Consider the following 23,783-nt stretch of genomic DNA (forward strand, 5'->3'; position numbering starts at 1 on the left):
TCGCTGTGGAAGCGCTCAGCTCCTGCTTTGACAGCTAAAGTCAAAACACAGCCCAGCTCAAAGAGCGTGTTTCCACATAAAACGCCCTTTGGCTGCAGCAGCCGCTGTGGCTCTGATTTGAAACATATTCAGTGACATTTGTGCTCCCTCCCGGGGGACTCGGTGCAGACAGCCACAGCCCTGTGTCCTGCTCGGTGCTTTTCACTCCCCACACAGACTGACAGGCTGGGGGTACAAAACTGCCCCAGGGACCCCCTGCTCTTGGTGCCCTCAGCACACGAGTGCAGCTGCTCCTGATGACCTGAGGTACCTGAGATCCCCCCAGCTGGCTCTCTCAGGACCTTCAGCAGCGCCTGGAGGAGAAGGGACATCTGTTAATGGCTTTATCTGGCCAATCCATGCCCATCGATGGTGCTGGTGGGAGACCCATCCATCATCCAGAGGCCTCCCAAGCTGCTGTGCCACCGTGTGTCTGAGCTGTGCCTCGGTCCTTGATGGTCACCCTGAAACATCAGCCAATTCTCAGCACAGATGGCAGGCTTTCCACCAAATGCTGTCCCCGGTTTAGGGTTTCTCCTCCTCGGCTTTAGGATTTCGCCAGCAGATGGCAGGGAGGGATTGCTCCAGGAGCAGGGAGGAGGGAGAACATTTCACCCAGGGCTGAGATAAGCAATGTTTGTCATGCAGGGGAATTTGGGAGAGCAGGGCTGGCTCCTGCAGCACCTGCTGCTCAGCAGCTCTCCCACAGCCTGGGAGTGTCCCTGTCCCCTCCAAGCTCGTTCATCAGGACCTTGATTTGTTCCATGTTGGGTGGGAGCCTTGTTTAACACCGCTGTGCCACTGAGCTGCCCACGCCTTCCCACAGCCTTCTCCATCAGGATTTTTATTTTGCCTGAAGAACAAGGATGAAGGGAGTGCAGCCAGAGTTCGGGGATTTCCCCTGCAGGGTAGATCAAAAGCTGCCAGGATGTATTAGGGCTTAGGCTAAAGAAAACCCTGGGAAAAAACAAAATAAAATGAAGCTGCAGTCCCGAGCTACTGCTCTGTAATCACAGTGTTGCTGTGGGGAGAAAACCCCACGGGCCTGAACCGATGCCCTTCCACCCACCCTGGCTCCCGTTTGATCCGCAGAGATCAGGAAGTGGGTTTGGTTTTTATTTTCTTTTTTTTTTTTTTTTCCACTGTCTCTGTTTTGTTTTAGCCCTGTAGCCCGCGGGGCCGGTTTGTGTGGCTGCCTCCCACGGAGGGGAATTTGGTTTTGGTTCTTCTCTCTGGCCGAGGCCAGAGCAGAGCACTGAGCTCCCACCATCACCTCCAGCCGGGTCAGGGCAGCCCGGGCACCAGCGGGACCAGCCTTCATCAATAGCCCCATTATTGCTCCTGAAGTTTCTCCCCGCTCCCAGACGGATGCTGCATGACTCCATCACAGCTGCAGTTGCTCCCTTCCAGCAATTCCCCACACAGCACTTAAGGAAGGGATTTATGGGCGGTTTTGAAAGGCATTTTGCAGCGAGGAGGAGTTATGGGAAAGGAAGTTGAATTCCCACCATTCCCCAGTAAAATTCTCCCAAGCATCTTTCACGAAGAGGGGATCATTTACTGGTCCTTTCCTCAAAACAGAGACAGGCTCTCAGCTGTGGCTCTTTGTTTAGTCCAAAGCATTTCCCCACAGTGAGATGCCACAGGGGTTATTCTGGTCCTGGCTGCAAAGGGTCAGCAGAGCAGGGCGAGCCCTCGGTCTGGCTGCAAGGCTCTGCCAGACCCCATCTCTTCCCTGACACTTTTGTAGACATTAAATGAAATTATTTCTTCTATTGCCAATCTCAGGGCAAGCCTTGGTGAACACCCTCTCATTTTGACTTGTTTTCCCAAGTAAAAAGTCTTAGGGCCAGAATGACCAAGAGCTATAAAACAATCAGAGGGGATGTCACCTCAAAATCTGCATCTTACCTTTTTTATGAAGCTTTTCAGGGATCAAAACCTGGCACAAAATTACTCACCAATGACCTTCCCAGGTCCCTTCTGTGATCCGAGCAGATTGGATTCACTTCAACACTACATTGCACAACCAGGACAGGGGTTTGAAAGACTTTATTTGACACCTTAGCTGATGTCACAGCTCGTGAATCTAAGAGCACTGCACAGTGTAAAGTGAGGCCGTGAGCTCTAGTGCACAAACCAGCTGCAGGAACAGCCAGGCCCCACGAGGATTTCCCTCCTGTGACTTTATTAAAAGGGAATATGTTGTTCCTGGCTGATTGCAGCACTCGAGGACAAGGGTGAGAAGCAGCAGAGGCATTTCTGTGTGTTAATGCGATGACTTCCACCAAAACAGCTGGGAGGGACTCACTTCCCAAACAATGGCAGGTACATACATTGACATGCACACGGCAGATACCATCTGCAGGAAGGAAAACAACAGCTCATCCGCGCAGCCCAACCGGCTGCACCTCTGACCTGAGGCATGGGAAGAGTTTCTCCCATTCAAAAGAGATCTTCTCCCTCTTTTTCACCTTTCTTTGCACTGACCTCTTCTCTCTTTGTCGTGGGCAAGGGTTGAGCATGCAGCTGGGTCCAGAATATTCTGCACGTGTATCCCAGCAAGTCAAGGCACAAATGCTTGTTCAGGTGAGGGGGAGCACTGGGACACCTGCTCTGCCACCATGGGATGTGGCACAAGGGTGGCTTGAAAGCTTCAAGCTTCTGTTTTTTCTGCCCAAAGAGGAGAGGAGGCGAGGCCAGCTGCAGGAGCACAGGTGTGACCTGCTGTGACAGCCATCATGGGGCACACAGGGAGAGCTCTCAGGACAAGTGCAGTGACACCTCAGTGGGTTTTGGTCCCGGCCCAGGGAGGGGGATGAGAGGTGTGAGACCCAAACATAGTGCTGGAGAAAGAAAACAGAGACATCGTGGGAGGGGAGGGTGAGGGATGCTGAGCTCAGGGAGAACAAGGGAGGCACTTCAAATTCAGGCTGCTCCAACCCATTTTCCCCCTTTGCAGTCATGGCTGTTCAGCAGGGGGTGGAGGAGAGACAGCTCCAGCAGGGAGGCTGGCAGAAGGAAAGGCATTTTCTTCTCACTTTGGCAGTCAGAGCCTTCCCCTTGGTGACAGGCGTCCCTTTGAAATCCTCTGTCTCACCTCTTCACACCTCGGTGCGGGGCAGGGGCTGTGCCCGGGCAGCCTGGCTGGCTGCTCCAGCAGGAGAAATCCAGCACAGGCCCTGCAGCCACGGCAGGATCTCAGCCGGGCTGTGGGAACGAGCCCTGCTAAGCCGCTGCCTCACTCCACCTTAAGGGCACGTAAGTGGGAAAAGCTGGTAATGCAGAGAGGAAAGCACGGGGATTAGCAGGGAGCTGGGGGGGCTGGAGCCTGCCCTGAGGGTGCCAGCAGTGCTGGGCACGGGCTGTGAGCTGTGTCCATCCCCGCACACCAAAATTAGGTGCTGCAGCTGGGGGATGCGTCGCAGGGAATCGGCATGAGCAAGTCTGGCTGGCAGCTCCGAGTCCCCGGGGAAATAAAGGCAGTATTTCAAGGCTGGCTGTTTTCCAGAGGAGAGCGAGGCTGGGTTCGGCACAGGGGTTTGCTGGAGAAGGAATGGGGCTGGGATCTGTGTGTGCCCCCTCTCTCGTATCCAGAAGGGTCTGGAGTGTGGCCTCGTGCAGACAAGTGCGTGGAACTGGATGTGATTTACGTTTGCAGGCATCACGAGGGAGAGGACGCGTGGTGGTGAGGCGAGGAGGGCGGCGCGAGGAGGGAGGCGAGAGCAGAGAGAATTTTCTCTATGGATCCTTGGCTTCTGCAAAGCAGGAAAGACGCCTTTTCAACCGAGTTTGTCCTCAGGGTGATGAACACTGAAGAACTCCTGTCTCCGGAGGGCGAGGGAGGGTCAGAAAGCCCCGATTTCCGTCGCCCAGGAGCGGCAGATCCTGGATGTCCCAACCCTGATCCCTGGTCCCTGCGTGGCAGCGCCCAAGACGGGAGGTGCCGCGTAAGCTGGCGGCACAGGGATGCCTGCAGAGGCCGGGGAGAAGAGGAATGTGGCGATCTGGCTGCTCTTGGATGAGCCCTCTCTCAGCGCTCCCGCCGGCGATGCCATCCTGGGCACGGCTGGCACGGCTGTGGCCGAGCTGGCACCGCGGGCCCTCCGGCTGGAGGAGCCCATCCTGCTGGCCAGGAAGCTCCGGCGGGAGGGCAGCATCTCACCGGGGACACGGCGGAGAGGGGCCGGCCTCACTGCAGGGCTGGGGTAGGGCAGGGAAGATGCAGTCAGAACGAGCGGAGCAGCGGGAGCAGCCTCTCTCCTGGGCATCTGCACGGGCCCCGCGGCGCCGTGCAGGAAGGACCAGGGCCAGCTCTGGATGGGCAGCAGGGAGGTGGCCACGGGTGAGGGCTCCATTTCTGCCACGTAGTTGTTCAGGTGGGAGAGGAGTCGCAGCCGGATGGGGTCGGCAGCGTTTTGGCCCTCGAGGATGCCCAGGTACCTGACAACTTCAGTCAGACACTCGCGGAATCCGATGCTCCTGTAATCCACAGCCAGAGCCCGGGCATCCAGCAAGCCTGGAGAGAAAGGACATGGGTGGCAGTAAAACCGTGCAGAGCTCAGGAATGCGCTTGGATTTCAGTACCCTCTCTAATGCACTGTGTATCTCACTTGAGGCACTTTGCTGCTGTGTGATATTCCTGAAGCAGGCAGCCAAGTGGGTGTCCCAAGGGACTGGGCGTTTGTGAGATGAGAGAGGCATCTGTGGTTATCTCAGAGGGACAAACCTGCCTGGGTCAGGAAGGGTTTTTTCCTATTGAATTCTACCAGTGATGCTGGAGATGTGGCTGTGGGATAGACTGGGCTGCCTTTGCCAGTAGGATATTCCACTCAGGACACAACTGAGCACCACTTCCTTCTGCCTGGCTCCCAAAATTTACACACCCTTTAAAGCAGTGTCAGAAGCAAAGCAGCTGGGCTGAGGAAGCTCAAAGCCACAGAAATCACCAACCAACCGCTGATTTTCAGGCTTCTGCTCCCAACTTGCAGCTTCATGAGACCATAAGCAATAAAGCAGAGAATGTCACAGCACAGTGAAGTGCTGGACCACTGTGCTTGACGGGGTCTCTCGTGACAATGCAGCCCTTTGTTGCAGTGCAGTCAAACTGAATATCTAAACAAATGTTCCAGACCAAGTTACAGCCCTGAACCAAAGCCTGGATGCCAGCAATGTCCCCAGCAAGCCAAAACTGGGTGGTAAGCAAGCCAGAGGCTTCTTTACTGGAGCTGTGATCTCCATCCTGTTAACTGGAACAGGACAGAGGGTCTGTACTGAGGTCTCAGTACAAATAAGACCTTTGTTGGGTTTTGCACAGGGCTCCCTCTCTCTTCTTATAACAACCAAGAGACACACAGACAAAAAAAAAAAAAAAAAAAAAAAAAAGAACAGAAAGGGAAAAAAAGCCTTGTTTATTTGCAGAGCCCTCATGCAGAATTCAGCCTCCGCAGGAAATGTATCCCAGGGAGGAGGTAAAGAGTTTAATATGGTTTTTCTGGAAGCAGGCTCCATTTCTGAGCAGGAATAAATGAGTCTCTGGCAAAACAGCTTTTAGCAGGGGGTGTGACACCAACAGTGCTGTCCCTGTGGGGCTGGGGGCTCAGCATCCCACATACCCCAGACTCCCAAATGGATGCATGGGATGCTGACCCATCTGTAGGAAAATGCCCCTCTGCCCTCCTTCAAAAGGTATTTCCCTTGGGAAGCAGGCAGAGCTGGCTGGAGGCAGCTCCCCAAATTCCAGTGGGGAATTTTCCTTCCAGGTTTGCACCTTCACCTCACCCGTGTGCTCACAAGAGCAGCTCTTACCTGCTCCTCCTGTGGCGTGAAGCATTTTCAAGTGATCCACTGTCATTTGGAGAATTTCTGCCTTCTCCAGCTTGGAAGACCCCTGTGTTGGGAGCAAAAAGGAAAAGTCATTTGTCATTTTACAGCCCAGGGCTTTGTGCCCCTCAGGAGCCAGGGTCTGACCAATGATTTCCTCCCTGAAACCCAGAAGTGGTCAGAACGGCACAGGGCATCCACCAGGCCTCTGCTTTTCACATCAAGTGAGCAGAAAAAAGAGCTCCTTCATGATGCAGATTGAAAAACCCCCATTTCTGTGCTTCCTCATATCTGCAAAACACTTCCTAGATTGATTTGATCCTCCCCAGGGCTCCGGAATATTTGCTAATATCATTTCACCACCCCAATTCCACCACCCACTTACTCCCGTGAGGGAGGAGGATAAGAAAGGCAAAGCCTTGCTCCAGCCTGCCTCATTCTGGGGGCTGTACCCCAAACCCTGCACGTCCCAGGGGGCACCAGGGGCTCCCCAAACCCAAACACACACCTGCTTCTCAAAGGCCGTGGGCACCAGGCGCCGCAGCTCCGAGAGGCTGCTGTTGATGCGGTCGCGACGCCGCTTCTCGATGATCTGTGGGAGATTCCCAAGCAGACAGAAGGAGCCACAGTCACTGACAGCCACAGCTCACAGGTCTGAAACCCTCCAGGTGCTTTGGGAGGGCTGTGTGTGTCAATGTTTTGGGGTGCAGGAGTTGGGTGGAGAAACGTGGGCTGGTGTGGTAAGCCCAGGTGAAATTGCTCTCCCATTTTCTGCCAGGTTTGAGGCCAAATCTCTGGGGGAAAATTGGCTTTTTGGGGGAGTGTAAAGGTCATTTTAACAGTAAGGACTGGCCAACAGCTCCCCAGTGCTCTCCTGACACACAGGGTCAGCCTGAACAGGGGACACAACTGCTCTGATCATCATAAAGGACACTCACCCCTCTCCTCTTCTTCCTGGCTTGTATCTGAGATGTCGTGGTGGGAGACACGGACCTGGAAACATGGCTGCAAAGGAAGGAGAGGGGATTATTTCTGGCAGGAGAGCAACCTCTGCTGCACATATGTTCCACACACATTTGCCATCTGCAGTTTCCCCCCCCCCCCACCCCAAAAAATGTCTTCTGTGGTTCCCATCTCATTTTTACCCACAACACAGAGCTCAGGAATTGGGGATGGGGAGCAAAGCAGACACTTGAATCCCACTCTCTCCCCTCTGAGAACCTCCCACCAGCCTGGGACAGATTTCTGCACCAAACTGTCCATCCTCTCCCAGGCACAATTCCTCCATCCCAGCCTGTGATGGCACCTCCACAGGGCCTGAAAAGCAGCAATCTGAGCTCTGGAGTCACGGCCTTTTCTCCTCCATGTGTGAACCTCCCGTCTCTCTCTCGTGTCTGAGCCTGCCCTGTCTGCAGGGCTTTGCATCTCGGAGCTGTGATAGCAGCAGGGATGTGAGCCCTGGGATCCCAGCTCCCACCCAGGGAGGGCTGGCTGCTCCTCAGGGTGAGGCCAGTGGTGCCACTGATGTGGTTTCTGAGGGCTTCCCAGAGCAGTCGCTTCCCAAACCGCGATTTTCGGGGTGGGCTGGGGCGTTCTGAACTCACGGACACCCCTGAACCATTCAGAGAGGACACCTGGTGACAGAGCAGGGACCCTCCTGCTGGCTCACAGGGGATGAGGGACATCGTGGGGACAATCTGAGGAGCAGGGTCCCACAAACCACCCAGCTAAAAGCACCCAAAGGTCAGCACAAGACACGCAGAAAGAGGCAAAGTTCAACCCATGGAGGTGAAGTCTCCATAACCACGGATAACCAGGGGTGGGAAACTCCCTGCAGCAAGAACCCTGAGGATGAGGAGGGGGATGAGGCTGGCTGGGCCCCCTCCCACCTCCCCCAAGCAGGGTTTGTCCCTCTGCAAAGGGCAGCTGGCTCGGGGCTGTCCCTGTGCCTTACGAAACCCACTCGGAGCAGGGATGTGAACACAGCCCTGGCCAGCCCAGCACGCCCCAAGGAGCAGAGCTGGTGCCACACACCCAAATCTGGAAAAGGGGCACTTGGGTCCACCCCAACCCAAATGTTTTTCAGCTTGACGAAGCATTTTAATAAGAGTCTATTAAAGATTTTCCTGCACAGACAGTGCTGTCTGCAGCCAGCCGACCCAGGGCAGCCTATTAAAAATAGGCCCAAGCGAGCTGCTTTCAGAAGTGGTTTTACACAATAACACGTTCTTCTACTGCCTGCTCTGCTCATCTCCATGCAGGTCCCCTATTTGAATGTCTGCTGGGTGGGCTCTCTCTGGGCAGAGGTGCTGGCTGGCTCCACAAGTACTAACACGCATTGCCAGCTACACAGACACACAGAAAATTAGCAATTTTGGTGTGAAAATGGGCTCTGTATGGACACCAGGATGTTTTAGGTGCAGGGGGTAGGTGCTGTATTCACCTGGAAATGCAAAATAGGCAGCCAAAGAGGAATAGGGATTTTTGAAACTCTCTTTGTAGAGTTTCTGAATGTTTTGCTCTTGGTGAGCTCTTGGTGATGTGGACATCAACACCCATCTCACTGCAAAATGTATTTTAAAAATACATCTGGTGGATTTGAACCACATAAAAAGTAGTGTGAGTGTATTCTCCAATGATTAAAATTTCTGCATTGCTCTTTGCTTGGTTTTATCATCCACAGCACAACTCTGGCTGTGAACTGAGCAGATCTTGCACTTGTGCAGTGACCCCGCAGCCTAAACTTGCTCCACGCACCGATCCAAGCCTCACACCCGGCGTGACTCATCCCCTCACTACAGGGAAACTGGTTTGCTAAAGCACCCAACCGATGGGTAATGGGCTGGGAACCCCAGCCAGGCAGGCAGCCTCTCTCTGCTCTAATCACTCCTCCTCCTCCTCACTCCCCACCTGGAAATGTTTGATTTTTCTGGGTGCACCAGCATCCCATGCAGGCTGGCATTACTCAGGGTGTGCCCCCAGCAGGGCAGGAACTGCTCTTTTGGCCGTAGATTTGCGTGGCATGAGGAACAACATGCACCTATACAAATATCACCAGATCACAGCCAGCCTGGTTCCACCACTGGCTCGAGAAGGCAAACACATTAGCAGCACCACAGAGAGATTAAAAGTTCATCATTACTGGTAATCAAAATAAAATACTGTGACAATTCCAGTGTTTTATCCCTGTGGGCTCAGTGCTGCACTGATTTGAAGAGCTGGGATACATTTCAGCTGCAGCAGGAAAGCAGCTTAAATATTGATGCACTTGGAAACGCATAAGGGCTCAGGGAATTTCTGCAGGACATTTTGTGTAAGACATGCCCGACTCTGCTGCGACTGTATCAGAGGCAGATTCATGAATTGAATCCCATGAGAAGCTGAGCTTGGCACCAGCCAGGCAGTTCCTCCACTCAGGATAGCAAAGAGCAAGAGGGAATGAATTAATCCAAGGCCTCGCTGGACGCTGAGGGAGGGGAAACACTTGGCTACTGAAACAAGAGTTCAAAAGCAGCTGATTTTTGGATGGGAACAAATAACAGAGCCTTTCCTTCATCCCCTGTGCCGTCTGCACCCTCGGAGCCTGGGAGGGCTGACCCAGCCTGGCGTGCCCGGTGCCAGGGGAGCCTGAGGGCATCGCCTGGGAACCACGCACGGCTCCTGTCCTCACCATTCCCTCAAAACAGCAAAGCCAAAATGCAGCTCGGGCTGCCTGAGTGCAGGGCTGTGGGTACCTCTGCTCTGGGGGGCTGCCCCATCTCGGGGTGCAGAGGACAGAACGGGTCCCACTGCCCTTCTGCCACCTGCCAGGAGAAGCCACGTTTGATGAGATTCTCCTGACTTTAACACTTGTATGGCTACTTGGGTTTCCTTGCCGGGTCAGCCCCGTGGCCAGCATCAACCGTGGCCGGCACTTTGGGGTCATCCCGCAGGACCCCGAGGGGTTAACCGAGGTGCGAGGGGCTCCCGCTGCGGCGGTGGCAGCGCCGGTGCCCTCCCTTGCCATGCCCGGTGCAGCCGTGCCAGCCCCGGTGCCCTCCTGTGCCGTGCCCGGTGCAGCCGTGCCAGCCCCGGTGCCCTCCCTTGATGTGCCCGGTGCAGCTGTGCCAGCCCCGGTGCCCTCCCTTGCCATGCCCGGTGCAGCCGTGCCAGCCCCGGTGCCCTCCTGTGCCGTGGCCGGTGCAGCCGTGCCAGTCCCGGTGCCCTCCCTTGCTATGCCCGGTGCAGCCGTGCCAGCCCCGGTGGCCTCCTGTGCCGTGCCCGGTGCAGCCGTGGCAGCCCCGATGCCCTCACTGGTGCCCTCCTGTGCCGTGCCCGGTGCAGCCGTGCCAGCCCCGGTGCCCTCCCGTACCGTGCCCCGGCAGGCACCGAGCGCTGCCGCCCCTCGCAGCTCGCGGGGAGCGGTCCTGGAATTTTGGGGGTTTTTTACCCCAAATCCCGCGTGGGACGGAGCCTGCCCTCACCTGTACTCCTCCTCCCGGCCCACGTCGATGGTGCCGTCAGACTCGGTGTCGGACGAGCTCTCCTCGCAGAGCCGCTTCATGCTGGCACGGCGAGAGGCCGCTGGGCTGGCCGAGGTTTCCCCACGCGTGGCCCCGGTGCCGTCCGTGCCCGCCGTGCTCGGGGCAGCGCTCTGTCCCTGCCCGCGCTCCGCCGCTCCGGCCCCGCACGGCTCCTCCCCTGCCCGCTGCGCCTCTCCCACCCCCGGCTCGCCTTGCCCGGCTCCCTCCCGGCACGTCCCCACCTCCCGGCTAATGGGTTAATGAGCCACCATCTCCCGGGAGTGACGGATTACGCGGCCGCGCCGGCGCTCCCCGGTTCCCAGGGCCCCCCCTGCGAGCCCCGCCGCCTCCTCCCGCTCGCTGGTCGAAATCCCAAGTCTTCCTGTAAAAGGAACAGTCTGTGTGAACCGTCTCGTGTCCCCCCCGCTCCTGCCCGCGGCCCCCCTTCCACCCGCCGCACATTGGCCTCAGCCCCAGTTTAAAGGGACCAGTGACCTCACTGGCAACAGAAAACCGTGGGAAAGAGATGGGACTGATAAAGCCTTGAGTTGTTTCAGGGAAAAATCAACATCCAGCCCCACACGCACACGCATGTCTGCCCGCCTCTGCGGGCTCGGGGCTCGCTCGGTTCGGCTCAAGGGGCTGCCGTCAATCGGTGGCCACCGGGAGGGCCGGGTGGCAGCGGTGGCACCGCGCTCGGGCCAGCTCTGGTGCCACCGGGAGCTCGGCTCCCTGCCACGCTCCCACAGCCTCGGAGCCTCCTCAAGTGCCAGCTCCCGGCGCTGCCAGGGCGTTTGACACCGACCCTGCGAGGCAAAACGGCCGAAGCCCAACTTTAGGCTTTGTAACACTGGGATGAATCGCTTTCTGGTGTGTTTTCACAATTCTGGAAAGTTTAACCCACAGCCCAGCGCCGAGCGAGCATCTCCCTTTCCGCGCTCCTGCAGGAATCTGTTTTTCAGAGCCCTGCTGCTGCTGCTGCTGCTGCTAAAATCCCCCAAGGCAGCAAAAACGTGTGCGTGTGGGAGAGAGACAGGGAGAGGGGAGGAGGGAGAGCGCCGAAGTGGAGGTTCCCAGTACGAAAATAATGCCTTTTATTTTGAAGAAAATAATCAGCGCTGAGATCTGGCAACACGTGGGTTTCCCAAAGCCCTTGTGCAGAGACCGCGGCGGCGATAAGAGCCCGGGCCAGCCAAGCCGCCCGTCTGCCGTGGCCTCCCGGGCTGTGCTCCCTATCTCGCTCAGCCATCTCTGCCAGCTCACCCACCGAGGTGTCTGCGATTCCCCAGCAGCTCCGGAAAAGCCAAATCCCGGCTCCTGCCTGCCCTTCGCCCACGCTGAGCAAAACACAGACCCACCCTCGAGATTTTGGGGACCTGAACCACACCATCCTCCCTTCTGAAGTGAAGCAGCAAGGACCTGGGCTGGAGTGGAGCGCTGAGTTCTCGGCAGTGTTTGTAAACTGAAAAAAAAGGGAGTAAAACCTTTGCTTTAGGTCGCAGCGCTTTGTTGCTCTAATTCTGGTGTTTTGTTTTCACTGCGAGAAGTGGTCAAGAAGCCGAGCTGTTATTAGCTTACATTTCCAAATGAAAAGTTACTTTGAAGCAGAAGAATTAGAAAAGTGTTATTTTAGCAGTTTTGAGACCCGCTCCTCCTCCCTTCCCAAAGTGATTTCAGTTAGAAACACATACATCTCCAAACCAAACTTCCCATAAACATGTGTTTTTGAGAGATTAATACTCTTTCCACTGATAAAACCATTTAAATGGGATCCTGAGATTGGTTGTTTCAGGCTCTTGCTCATATCACAGCGAGCCTGCACCAAGCCGAGCCCAGACCTGCCACAGAGGAGCACTTTTCTTCTCCATTAGAAAGGAATTCACTGTCCAGACTCCATCTTTTCTGGGCCCTGTCTAAGCATCATTATCTGGGTTCAATTGAAGTGTAATTGGCAACATGTTTTTCTAGGATTACACTTCATTATGAGCAGAGCAGGGGCCCCCAAACCCACTTCTCCTGTAATCGGATCCGTTCTCCAGCCTGTGCTCCTGGAGAGTCGTTTCCAACCTACCCCAGGGATCCCAGGGGGGATTGTGAGGGACATCTGAGCCACCCCAGATGGAGCAGGGACCCCTCATGGGATGGTTCAGTGGAGACAACAGGGAAGGATTAAATGGGTTTAGCTGCGTGAGGGGAGCTGATTTTGGGGGTGTCACCCATGTCCCACGGGAGGGAGCAGCCAGGTGTCCCCCACTGCAGGCAAGGGGTGCAGAAATGGGGGTTCTGCCCCTCCTGGCCTCTCACTGGGCATCTTTGCAGCCAATTCCCACGGCACAGTGACCCCGAGGGCAGAGCCATGAGCAGTGGGTGCCCAACCTCTGCCCAGAGCTGCTTCGCTCTTCCCTGGAGAGCTCCAGGCTTCGCCACAGCCAAGCCAGGGAATTATCAGAGGAAATCTCTCCCCAAGCCCTGAATTAACAGCACTGGCCCCGTGCTTGGAGCTGTTTCCCCTCAGCAATCACAGCAGGCATTGCTGCAATGCCTGTGGGACCCCTGTGAGACCCTCAGGGACTCAGGAGCTGCTGAGAGCTGTCCCCTGCTCCGGCTGGCTGTGCCTCTCCGTGGTGGGAACTGCTTCCAGAGGATGGGTGTCACGAGGACGGGGCTAAGCCATCCATCACACCCAGCACTAATTGGCTCCCCTGCTTCAGAGGCCAAGGAATAAGTGAGCTGCAAAGATTGATGTCCCTTCCCTGCAGCAGGAAAAACTCTCCAGGCCGGGGCTGAGGGTGGATCCCTGCCAGGGGTTGCCTAGGTTTGCCTGTGCCAGGCCTGTCCTGGGGGTGAAAGGCTCCAGACTGAGTGTCCCTGGAGGAGAAATGGTCAGCCCAGGCACCAACCCCCCTCCCAGGCTGGGACCACGCTGCTCCCTCCCCTCCCTGCCTTCCCAGCTCTGGGAAATGTCCCAGGAGAGCGGCCAGCTGTGAAAAGCTGCAGCAGCTGGAATGCGGGAGGGAGGGCAAGGCTTCTGGAAAGGCAGAGGCAGCCGGGGAGCAGGACTTATCTGTTACCTCCCCGTGAACTGACACCTCTGGTTTAACCCCGTGCATGCCTGGAATGCCCTGTCCTCACAACTTCAGTCAGCATCACCTCCCAGCCTCAGGTCCCACAGCTGTAATTTCCAAGGCAGAGGCCTCGCAGGGATGCTGGACAGGATTCCTGGCTGTGGACAGGCTGCCTCCCTCTGTGGCTGAGCAGATCCAGCAGGGGCAGGAGAAGCAGGCAGGGCTTTCAGGAGGTGATTTGGGATGAAAGCGTGGAGGGATGAATGCGCTATCACCTCGGTGCTCTGTCAGATCTGGAGCAGGGCCAGCAGAGGATTGTTTGCCGTGGCTCTGCTCCAAGCCAGAGGCACCACAATTGCAAACTCTCCCCCACTTCCCCTGCCCACGCAACGCCGAGCCCGCCCAGCCGACTGCTACGGGCAGGCCAGGGGAGGGAAAAACAACATTTTCCCACAAAGCCGTGGCCTCACCCTTCCCCAGGCAGGCACAGGGAGCTGGAATCCGGCGCTGCCCTCACCACCCTGGCAGGGCTGGCTGTGTCCTCACACCTATTGCCCCACGGCGGGTCTGGGAATGTGGCTCAGCCCTGCAATCCCATGGGATCCAGAGGCTGCACCTGCCGGGCTCTCAGCTGGGACAGCCTGCAGCTGCTGGTGTCCCCTTGGGCCTGTGCCACTCTGTGTCACTGGGGCAGTGGGGCTGAGGGACAGGATCACCATCCCGATGGTTTAGCATCACACATCACCAGTGGGGTTGTGCCTCAGTTTCCCCACCCACAATGGCACTGCTGCACTGGGCACTCACTTTACAGAGAAGCCAAAATGAGTGATAATTGATATTACACCAAACCTGCCCACAGATGGGGTCACTGCATGTCCAGGAACCCCCTGAGGTCAGGGCCACCCAGAGAGGGACTGAGGATTTGTGGCCACTGGACACTGGGCTGCTCCTCTCTGGTATTTTGTACCCAGAGAGGGTGGTGGGGACAAGGTGAGGGTGATGGGGACAAGATGAGGGTGGTGGGGACAAGGTGAGGGTGATGGGGACAAGGTGAGGGTGATGGGACACAGGTGAGGGTGATGGGGACAAGGTGAGGATGGTGAAGACAAGGTGAGGATGATGAGGACAAGGTGAAGATGATGGGGACAAGCTGAGGGTGACTGGGACAAAGTGAGGGTGATGGGGAAAAGATGAGGATGATGAGGACAAGGTGAGGGTGGTGGGGACAAGGTGAGGGTGGTGGGGACAAGGTGAGGGTGGTGGGACACAGGTGAGCTGCTGTGGCACAGGATGGTCCCCATGACCACCCTGCAGCCCTGGTTCTCACTCTCAGAGATGGATGAGCCAGCCCTGGAGGTGCCAGCCCTGCTCCACCTCTGGAAAGCCTTGGATGGCCCTCGGGCTGCACTCCTGCTAGGAAACAAGAGGAGCTGGGATGGGAAAACCCATGGCTGGTGAGGCAAGGTCCTGGCCTTCCCCCGGGGCCAGTCCCCAGGGCTCCGGGGAACACAATGCCTTTGTTTGGGACTTGGCCTGTGCAAGGAGCCCTTCCCTCCCTGCTCAGCCCCAAAACGCCAACCCTTCAAAAGGCCTGTCCTCCCTCCCCTTCCCCCAGCAATGCTAATGTGCCAGGCCTCTTCTCATGAACCCTGGGAGAGATCGGGCTGGTAGACAGCTTCACCACTTGTTAAATGTGTGTTTAGCGATCTTGTGAGTAGACAAGAACAAATACAAACAAGCCGGGCTGGAGAGCCCCTGCCCCTCCGCCCTGCCTGGAACGCAGCAGCCCCAGAGCCTTTCTTCTCTAACCACTTCAAACTTTCATTTCTTCTGAAGCCACAACAAGGCACACTTTGTAAAGCAAATGAGTAAACAGCAACTTTCAGCTTAAAAGGAAAACAAGGGGGAGGGACTGTTTTTAATTACGGGATTTTAAAAAGGGCTTTATTCTGTTAATTGCTTTCTGTTGTAAAATGTTCTCCTGCGCTCAGCCCTGGTTCTAGCTGCGTCGCTGCTGGCCAGATGGCACTGCAGAGGCAGTGACAGCATGTGCCTGTGCTGCTTGGCTTCACAAGTGCCTTTAACATCCACAGACATCACCCCCGAGCCCTCCCAGCCCCCTGGAAGCCACACGAGGCACCGAGCCTTGCTCAGACGTGGCCGCTGCTTTGGCATCTCCAACCCCCATCACTCCCAAAGCACGGAAAAGCCTCTGCAGCTTCCAGGGCGAGCTCCCAAAGGGGGATAATTGGTGCTGATTGCCTCGGCTGCTGCAGTGTCTCCGATGTTCGTGCGAGGTGCTGAGCTCAGCCCGGTCCCACCCTCGGCGCGATGGAGCTGCGGGTCTGGCGTGCGTGGAGGCATCTGGGGCTCTCCGTGTGTGTGTGTGTGCAGATCGTGTCCTGGTGATCACAGCCAGCCTGGGAGACATCCCCGGAGCCCGGGGGAAACAGAGAGCCCAGGGGTGTGATGGTGCTCACAGGGGTCCCCGGATGAGGGAGAGATGAGGAACTGGCTCCATGTTTCAGAAGGCTGATTTATTGTTTTATCATATATATTATATTAAAGCTATACTGAAAGAATAGAAGAAAGGAGAATAGAAGAAAGGATTTCATCAGAAGGCTGGCTAAGAAGAGAAAAAGAAGGAATGATAACAAAGGTTTGTGGCTCAGACAGAGTCCGGACAGCTGGACAGAGATTGGCCATTAATTAGAAACAATCACATGAGACCAATCCCAGATGCACCTGTTGCATTCCACAGCAGCAGATAACCAATTTTGTTCCTGAGGCCTCTCAGCTTCTCAGGGGAAAAAATCCTAAGGAAAGGATTTTCCATAAACACGTCTGTGACACAGGGGTGCACAGGAGGATCTGGAGCAGCAATGCCACCAGTGAGGTTGTCACTGTGCTGGGGACAGATGGCAAAGGGAAGGGACAGGGAGAGGTGGCAGCAGGAGACTCTTCTGCAATTGGATCAGCCCCAGGATGGGGAGAGTGAGGGAAGGAAATGGAGCAGGGATGCCCTGGGCTCAAGGCACATGGAGAACCCAAAATCTCACTGGAAGTTCAGAAGAGAGGGAAGGAAACAGAGCAGGGATGGCCTTGGGCTCCTGGCACATGGAGACACTAAATTCTCACTGCACCCTGGGTGCTGCAGGGGCTTCCACAAGGCCATGGATGCCTCAAAAGGGACCCAGGCAGTGAGGGGAGGATGGATAAGGTTTGTTCCCCATGTGGAGCTCACACTCCTCCCTCCCTTGCCGGCCTCCTGAGGGAATGCACACACATGTCTGGGGAAACAGGGACAATGAGGCTCCCAGCCAGCAGGGGAAGGGATCATCCCCTGGCAATTCCAGCACAGAGGAGGGGAAATGCACATCCAGAGGGCTCCCAAAGCCACCACCACAGAGGCCCCAGGGTCAGGGATCACGCAGAGTTCAGGGCAGGGGTGAAGCTGCGGGCCTGGGGGCAGCTGCTCCCTCCGGCACTTCCAGCTCCTGGCTTTGCTCCTGGCATGGCCTCTCCCCACTCAGAGCGTCCCCCACCACCACACGCTGCTGTTTTCCACGCTGGTGCTTCCCACAGAGTCATTAAAGCTGCGAGAGACCCTTAAAATCGAGTTTAACCATTAACCCAGCACCGCCATGCTCTCCGTTTAACCCTGTCCCCAAATGCCACATTTATGTTTTTGAATACTTCCAGGGATGGTGATGCCACCACCGCCCTGGGCAGCTCATTCCAGTGCCTGACCACCCTTTCAGTGAAGATATTTCTTTTTCTATTATCCAATCTAAACTTCCCCTGATGCTGTTTCCTCTCATCTTGTTGAGAGCAGAGCCTGATCCCTCTCCTGTCAGGGAGTTTTGCAGAGCCAGAGGGTCCCCCTGAGCCCCCTTTTCTCCCAGCTCCTCCTTATCCGATTTCTGCTCCACAGAGCTGCTGTGATCAGGAATTCTCCTCCTAAAAAACAAACTCAGAGCAGAGAGCAGTGGCAGCCAGAGGTGTTTCAGAACCCGCAGTGCCCATGGCACCAGGCAGCTTTTCCTGCCTTTTCCTGCGCCCACCACGGCAGGGTTCTGCTCCTGCCAGCAGCCAGCAGCTGCTGCTGAATGCTCACTTTCTCTAATTGAATAGCAGGAAGCTCAGCCTCGTTCCTTCGCCTCTCGGGCTGTCAGCTGGAACAATCGCCCACCTGTGGCACCACCCCGGGGATATAAATAAGGAACAAAACACAATCGCTTGCTGGAGGAATGGTTCCCAGCAGATCTGCAGATAGCGGGTGCCTGCATTGGGGAGAGGCGTCTGTGCCACGACCGGACACACGGATGGACACACGGACAGCCCCAGAGAGCCTTCCATGGGCTGGAGGGGATGCACAGAGTGAGGACACAGGTGACAAACCCCAGCTCTCTGCCGTTTTGGAGTTATGTCCCAATATTGCCAGACAGAACGTGCCTGGGCTCATCTGGCCCTTGCTGCTTGACCAAGGGTGGCAGCTGAGGTGGTTTCACCCCACAGACACCTTTGGTTAGCTGGATGCTGCAGCTGGACACTTGGGACAAGTCCAGGTGTGCAGGAGCTCAGGTTTACCTCTGGTGGGAAGGCTTTAGGCAATGGTGAAGGGAAAGGAGTCGGTTCTGCTGGAGGGTTTGGATCCAGAGCTTTATTCCTGGCCCACAGGAATAAACAGAACCCAGAACCGCGTGGTTGCAGTGTCTTTTAACCCCAGGGAGAGGGAAGGAGTAGGGATCCCACCAACCAGGTAGGAGGGGGGAAGTCTCAGGGGACAAGTGACACCTGGATGGCCCAATGTCCCTAGGGCTGAGAGGCATCTTTTGAACTTCCCAATCATGCACCCTTGCTGGCACACCGAGATTTACGGACAGCTTTTAGCAGGAGGCAAGGGGAAGGGAAGGGAGAGGGGACTGGCACACCTGGGAAAGGAACTGGGATAGCTGAAACAGGGCATTACATCACACTGCAACACAGTGCTCCCATCCCTGCCCAGCGGCCGCCCCGTGTCTCCAGGACAGAGCCCAGACTGTGCTGGCGGCTCCCTCTCTGCTTTTTTCCCATTTTTCCGAGCGCTGCTGCGAAGCCAAGAGGCAGCGAGAGCTCCTTGCTGGAGCTGCGCCTCCCTCGCCGCCACCCAAGGCGCTTCCCCGGCACTCACAGCATCATTTCACAGCATCAGCTCACAGCTCACAGCCGGGCCCTGCTCCCGCCGGGACGCTCCCGAGGCCGCGGCCGGCACAGCTGGGCTGGATCTGACAGCCCTGCACAGCTGGAGGGAGCCCAGCTGGGGATGGGGATGGAGGGAGGTGCAGTGGGAGCCTCCGGGAGGGCAGCGGGAGCCACCAGCGCGCACACGCTCGGGCCAGCGCTGCTGCCACAAGAGGAAATTATTAATTTGCTGGGAATAAAGTCGGCAGCGAGTCAAAAACCATCCTTCTCCCCATGTGGTGGAGGAAAGGCTCTCCCAGGCTCCCCTGGCAGCAGCCCTGGTGGGGTGTGGATGGGCTGGGAACCATCCCCAGGGTGGTGGGATGTGGATGGGCTGGGCACCGTGTCCCCATCCCGGGACGGAGCACAGCCAGGATTCACCCAGCCATGGCAGCTCTGCTCCCAGCATGGCACCTGTGCCACCCTAACTCCTGGTGCCATGCAGGGGACGTGTCCCCCTCCCTGATTTGTCCCCACCTCACAGCTCTTCCCTGTTTGTTTTCCCACTGCTGCCTCCCTCCAGCTCCCCGAGTGGAGCTGGGGTATTCAGGGCTCAGAGCCTGAATGAAGCCAGATCCCTGGACACATTCCTGTGGTTGCTGCTTTTTTTTTTTTCCTTTTTTTTTTTCCCCTTTTTCTCTTTCTTCCCCCCTCCTCCTGCTCTCCCTCGCTTGGCACAAGCTAAAGGATTCAAAAGGAAGCCAGGCTTGGCAGACACGGGGGGAGGAGGGAGTGGGGAGATGAAAGAAGGCCTCTCTGCAGCTTTCCCTTCCAGTTCCCACACTCAGCCGGCGCAGAGAGCTCCTAATGATTCCCAGCCGCACCTGGAGGAGGAGGAGGAGGAGGAGGAGGAGGAGGAGGAGGGCTGTTTGTGCAGCCAGCAGGACAAGCCCCCATCACTCCACCCCTGCCATGTGGGGTGGCCCCACAGCCCCACAGCCGGTTATTCTGGGTGACAAAGTGCCTGATAAGGATGTGTGTCCCACGCCAGAATTGGCACTGAGGAAAACTCTGCATGCCCAGCTTGGTGGGCTTCAAGCACTGCCCCTCCCCATGGAGAGGGGTGGGTTGGGGACATTCTGGGGGCGCAAATTCCCGTTCACAGCCCCCAAACAGGCACCTGAAGGGAAGGAGCACCAGGGGAAGGCGGGGATGCCATCAGGGCACCAAGGAAGGGACATCGGCCACCAGGTCACCTCTGGTGGCACTCGCAGCCCTCCACGCCCTCTCGTGGCACCTGCTCAGCACCACAACTGTCCCTGTCCCCTGTCCCCATCCCTGCGGCAAAGGCATCCCCATCAGGATGGACCCGAATCCCAGCAATGTCCACTCGTGCTCCAATTCCCACCAAAAATCAGCACAGCTTCCCTCATCGTGCATTAGGAGCAGATTTTCCCTCATTTATCCTCCCTGGCATCCTCAGCTGCTCTGTGCAACCGATGCCAGGGCCTGACCACCCTCAGAGGGAAGGATTTATTCCCCATATCCAATTGAAATCTCAATTTTTTTCAGTTTAAACCCATTCTCCCTCACCCTATCACTCCACGCCCTTGCCCAAACCCCTCTCCAGCTCTGCTGCAGCCCCAGAGGGTCCCGAGACCCCCCTGCTCTGCTGTGCTGTGCTCGCAGGGGTGATCATGGCACAGCCCCATCCCCAGCGCTGCCAGCAGCGCTTTGAATGCAGCCCCGGTAACGGAGCCGTCCCTGCAGGAATGGGACAGACAGATCTCCGTGGGCAGAGCTGGGAAAATGAAGCAGCTTTTTCCTAAAAGGGGATGTGATGTCCAGGCAGGGGAGCAGGGTGGGTTTGTGCTGTGGGTCCAAGATAAGATCTTTGCCCTCTGGCTCCAGCCCTCTCGGGTTTTAGTTGTTAATTGCTGCCCCCAAATGTGCAGGGTGTCTCTGCTTCGAGAGAGAGGAATCTGGACTCTTCACTTTTCGGTCTTGAGGTTGTTTATTAATTCAGAAAGAAAATTTTTATAGATAAGATAAATAACAATGAAATATAAATAATAATATATAATTAAATAATAAATTATTGCTATTAATAATAAAGATGAATAGTGATTATTAATATATAAATAAATTAAATATTAATATTAAATGTTGAATATTAAATATTAAATAATAAATAGTAAATAATAAAACAGATTTTTTTTGTTTCTATAAATATATTAAAATATAGTTTATTATTATATAATATATAATGTTTAATCTATAGTATATCATACTATATAAATATAATATGTATTATATATTACATATATAAATATAAAATATAATATATATAATCTTATATACATTATTTATATTTATATAAATATATAATTTATTTTTGGATAAACAACAATTATAGATTAAATATATAAATATAAAATATAATGTATATAATATTATATACATTATTTATATTTATATAAATATATAATTTATTTTTGGATAAACAACCCTGAGACCAAAAACTGAAGAACTCCGATTCATTCTTCAAAACAGAGACTTTTCACCTATCTCAGGGCTGAATTAACAGCAGAACTCACCAGAGAGCATCTCCAGAGGAGCTGGCCCAGCCCGGAGCTGCCTCTTGGAGGCTCCATCAGCGGTTCCACACCCGCCCCGTTGGGTCACGGCTCCCTCGGTGGCCCTGGCTGTGCTCAGAGGGGACCATTTTAGGCACTGCTGACAGAGGTGTCAGCAAGCACGGCCAAAAATAGCAGTGTTGAAGGGACGAGATGGTCAGGCTGCACAAACCCTGGCACGGCCCCAGTGGCGCTGATAGCCAGTGCCCTTTGCTTGTTCTCCTGCCTCCAGGTCCCCTTATCTGCCCCTCCAGCTCTGGGTGTTTCTGTCACCCTGTCACCAGCTCCCCTGCACTGACATTTTATCCTGCAGGCTCCTGCCTGGGGTTGTTGGTGCCTATTCTGCTTTCCAGGGAGGAGTAAAACTGCAGAGGAATTCCCAGCTGGGCCACAGGACAGGCCTGGATTTGCGTGGCCAGGATCTGCAGGGGTTCCCCTGCACTCCAGAGCACTCCTGGGTTTCTGCTTTCCCTCCCTAAGGAGCTGGAATCATCCTCCGTTCATTCATCTGATTTGGATTCACCATCCTAGAAAGCGTTCCAGGCCAGGCTGGACAGGGCTTGGAGCACCCTGGGACAGTGGGAGGTGAGTGACACTGGGTGATCTTTAAGTGGCACTGGATGATTTTTAAGTTCCCCTCCCAAACCAGTCTGGGATTCCACGATTCTGCCATGCTGATGGGGGAAACTGAGGCAGGGACTTGTCACAACTCCCCTGGTGCCCACAAAGGACCAGGAGAGCAGAGTTCAGGCTCAGCCCAACCTCCCTGCCACGCTCACCAGGGCTGTCCCACTCTCTCAACACACCCCACGAGTTTCTGGGGGTTAAATCCTGAATTTGTCACAAGCAGCAGCTCAGCTATTCAGGGTGGTGATTACCTCAGGAACATCTGTGCTGACAATTGCTGAGTGGCAGCATAATTCCCACCAGCTCTGCCTCCTCCTCCTCCTTGGGCTTCATTTCAAAGCACTGCAAAGCCCTGCCGTGCCTGATCAAGGGAAAAGCTTGGAAGACAGGCAGCAGAATCAAAACCTCAGGCTTGCAGCAAATCCCAAATCCACCTGCACAAAGCTCCCCCTGTCCCTCAGTGTCTCACATCCAAGACCTTGGGGTTGTCCTTGCAGCAAATCCCAAATCCACCTGCACAAAGCTCCCCCTGTCCCTCAGTGTCTCACAACCAAGGGCTTGGGGTTGTCCTTGCAGCTTTTGGCTCCCAGGGCTGGATGGACACACCTGGCTTTCCCTGGTGCATCATCTGTGGATGGAATTTGATTTATTTTTCTTTTTTTTTTTCCCCTCCAAGCATCTTGTGGAGGAGCACAGCAGGGTTGGGGATGGGTTTGGGGGAAGGCAGGAACATGCTGAGGGCCATCCATCCATCCATCCATCCATCCATCCATCCATCCCTTAAATGAACCCCCAGAGCAGGGATGCTGCCCCAAGGCCCACGGACATTCCTTGGCCATATTTGGTGATGGATGGAGAATTTGCCGCTTCCCCTCGGCCCATCTGTTCCCCTGACTGGCAGGGAGGAGCTGCAGTGGATGGAGCCGGGGCTTCAGCAGCCATAAATCTCACAAATCTCCTCTGCTGAGCCTGTGCTGCCTCCCACCTGTTGGCTGGGAGAAGATCAAGCTGACAAAAGCCTCCTGCCAAGCTGTATTTTTATCCATCACGAGCCCAGGTGCCCCACAAAGGCTGCTCACGAAGCACAGGGAGGTGTTTGGATCACAGCACATCCCACCCCTGGAATCCCACAGCTCTCCAGCCCCAAACAGGAGCTTGAATCACATTTTCTGAATTCCCTTAAACCCCCAAAAACCCTTTTTCCTTCTGCCCCACCACCATAAAAAACCTGGGAGGTCCCAAGCAGGGAGCCAAACATTCATTGTGGGAGCAGGGCTGGGACCAACACGGTTTATTATGGAAAAACACCCCGAGGGATCCCATTTACATGGCAAAAAAACCACCGGAGGGGTGGGACAATGCAGTGAAATCCACAGCAACAACACACAGCAGGAAAAAGTCCAGTTGTCAGCCAGGACAGCAGGAGAGGCAGAACCCTGTGGGAGAAGGGGGGGACCCCAGGGACACTCCCCAGCCCCAGGGAAGTGCACAAACAGCAAGTCCTTGTCTTCCGGTTGTAGGGATGGAGGAGAAAAAATAAAAATTAAAAAAAAAAACAACAGAGGAAGCCACGTGGATAAAAGCAAAAGGGGCAGCCGTGGTGGGAATGGAAAATCCTCCCTGCTTGGGGGGGATGTGGGGAGGTCTGGCTCACCTGGGACCCATTTCTGAGCCCCACATCTCCCAGAGTGCCCCCAAACTGCCCTGGCAGCAGCAGAACCCAAAGCAGGGTCACTAAAACCCTGTCCCCAGCTTCTTGTGCACTTTAGGGAGGATTTGGGGAGGTCTCTGCTCATCTGGGGATCATTTCTGAGCCCCACATCTCCTAAGGAGCTCCTAAACTGCCCTGGCAGCACAAGAACCCAAAGCAGGATCACTAAAAGCTGTCCCCAGCTTCTTGTGCACTTTAGGGAGGATTTGGGGAGGCC

The 23,783-nt window shown here is 55.4% G+C and overlaps 1 protein-coding gene across 1 annotated transcript; it reads right to left on the bottom strand.

The window, feature by feature from the left end:
- Window positions 1-1,127: 1,127 nt before the first annotated feature.
- On the bottom strand, window positions 1,128-10,732 carry HEYL (hes related family bHLH transcription factor with YRPW motif like). The gene is made up of 5 exons (XM_074555541.1): window positions 10,326-10,732; window positions 6,801-6,867; window positions 6,371-6,454; window positions 5,848-5,929; window positions 1,128-4,558 (listed from the first exon to the last, which is right to left on the bottom strand). The coding sequence occupies exons 1-5, from the start codon at window positions 10,403-10,405 to the stop codon at window positions 3,888-3,890; spliced, it is 984 nt and encodes a 327-aa protein (XP_074411642.1). The 5' UTR covers window positions 10,406-10,732; the 3' UTR covers window positions 1,128-3,887.
- Window positions 10,733-23,783: the final 13,051 nt, after the last annotated feature.

The sequence above is a fragment of the Zonotrichia albicollis genome, chromosome 20 (assembly GCF_047830755.1).
Source record: "Zonotrichia albicollis isolate bZonAlb1 chromosome 20, bZonAlb1.hap1, whole genome shotgun sequence".
In the NCBI taxonomy this organism is placed as follows: domain Eukaryota; kingdom Metazoa; phylum Chordata; class Aves; order Passeriformes; family Passerellidae; genus Zonotrichia; species Zonotrichia albicollis.

Coding starts and splice junctions, on each gene's coding strand:
- HEYL (XM_074555541.1), bottom strand. CDS start 10,405: ATGAAGCGGCTCTGCGAGGAGAGCTCGTCCGACACCGAGTCTGACGGC. Junction 6,868..10,325: donor GGCCGGGAGGAGGAGTACAG/GTGAGGGCAGGC, acceptor CTTCCTTTGCAG/CCATGTTTCCAGGTCCGTGT. Junction 4,559..5,847: donor TCACGCCACAGGAGGAGCAG/GTAAGAGCTGCT, acceptor CTTTCTCTCCAG/GCTTGCTGGATGCCCGGGCT.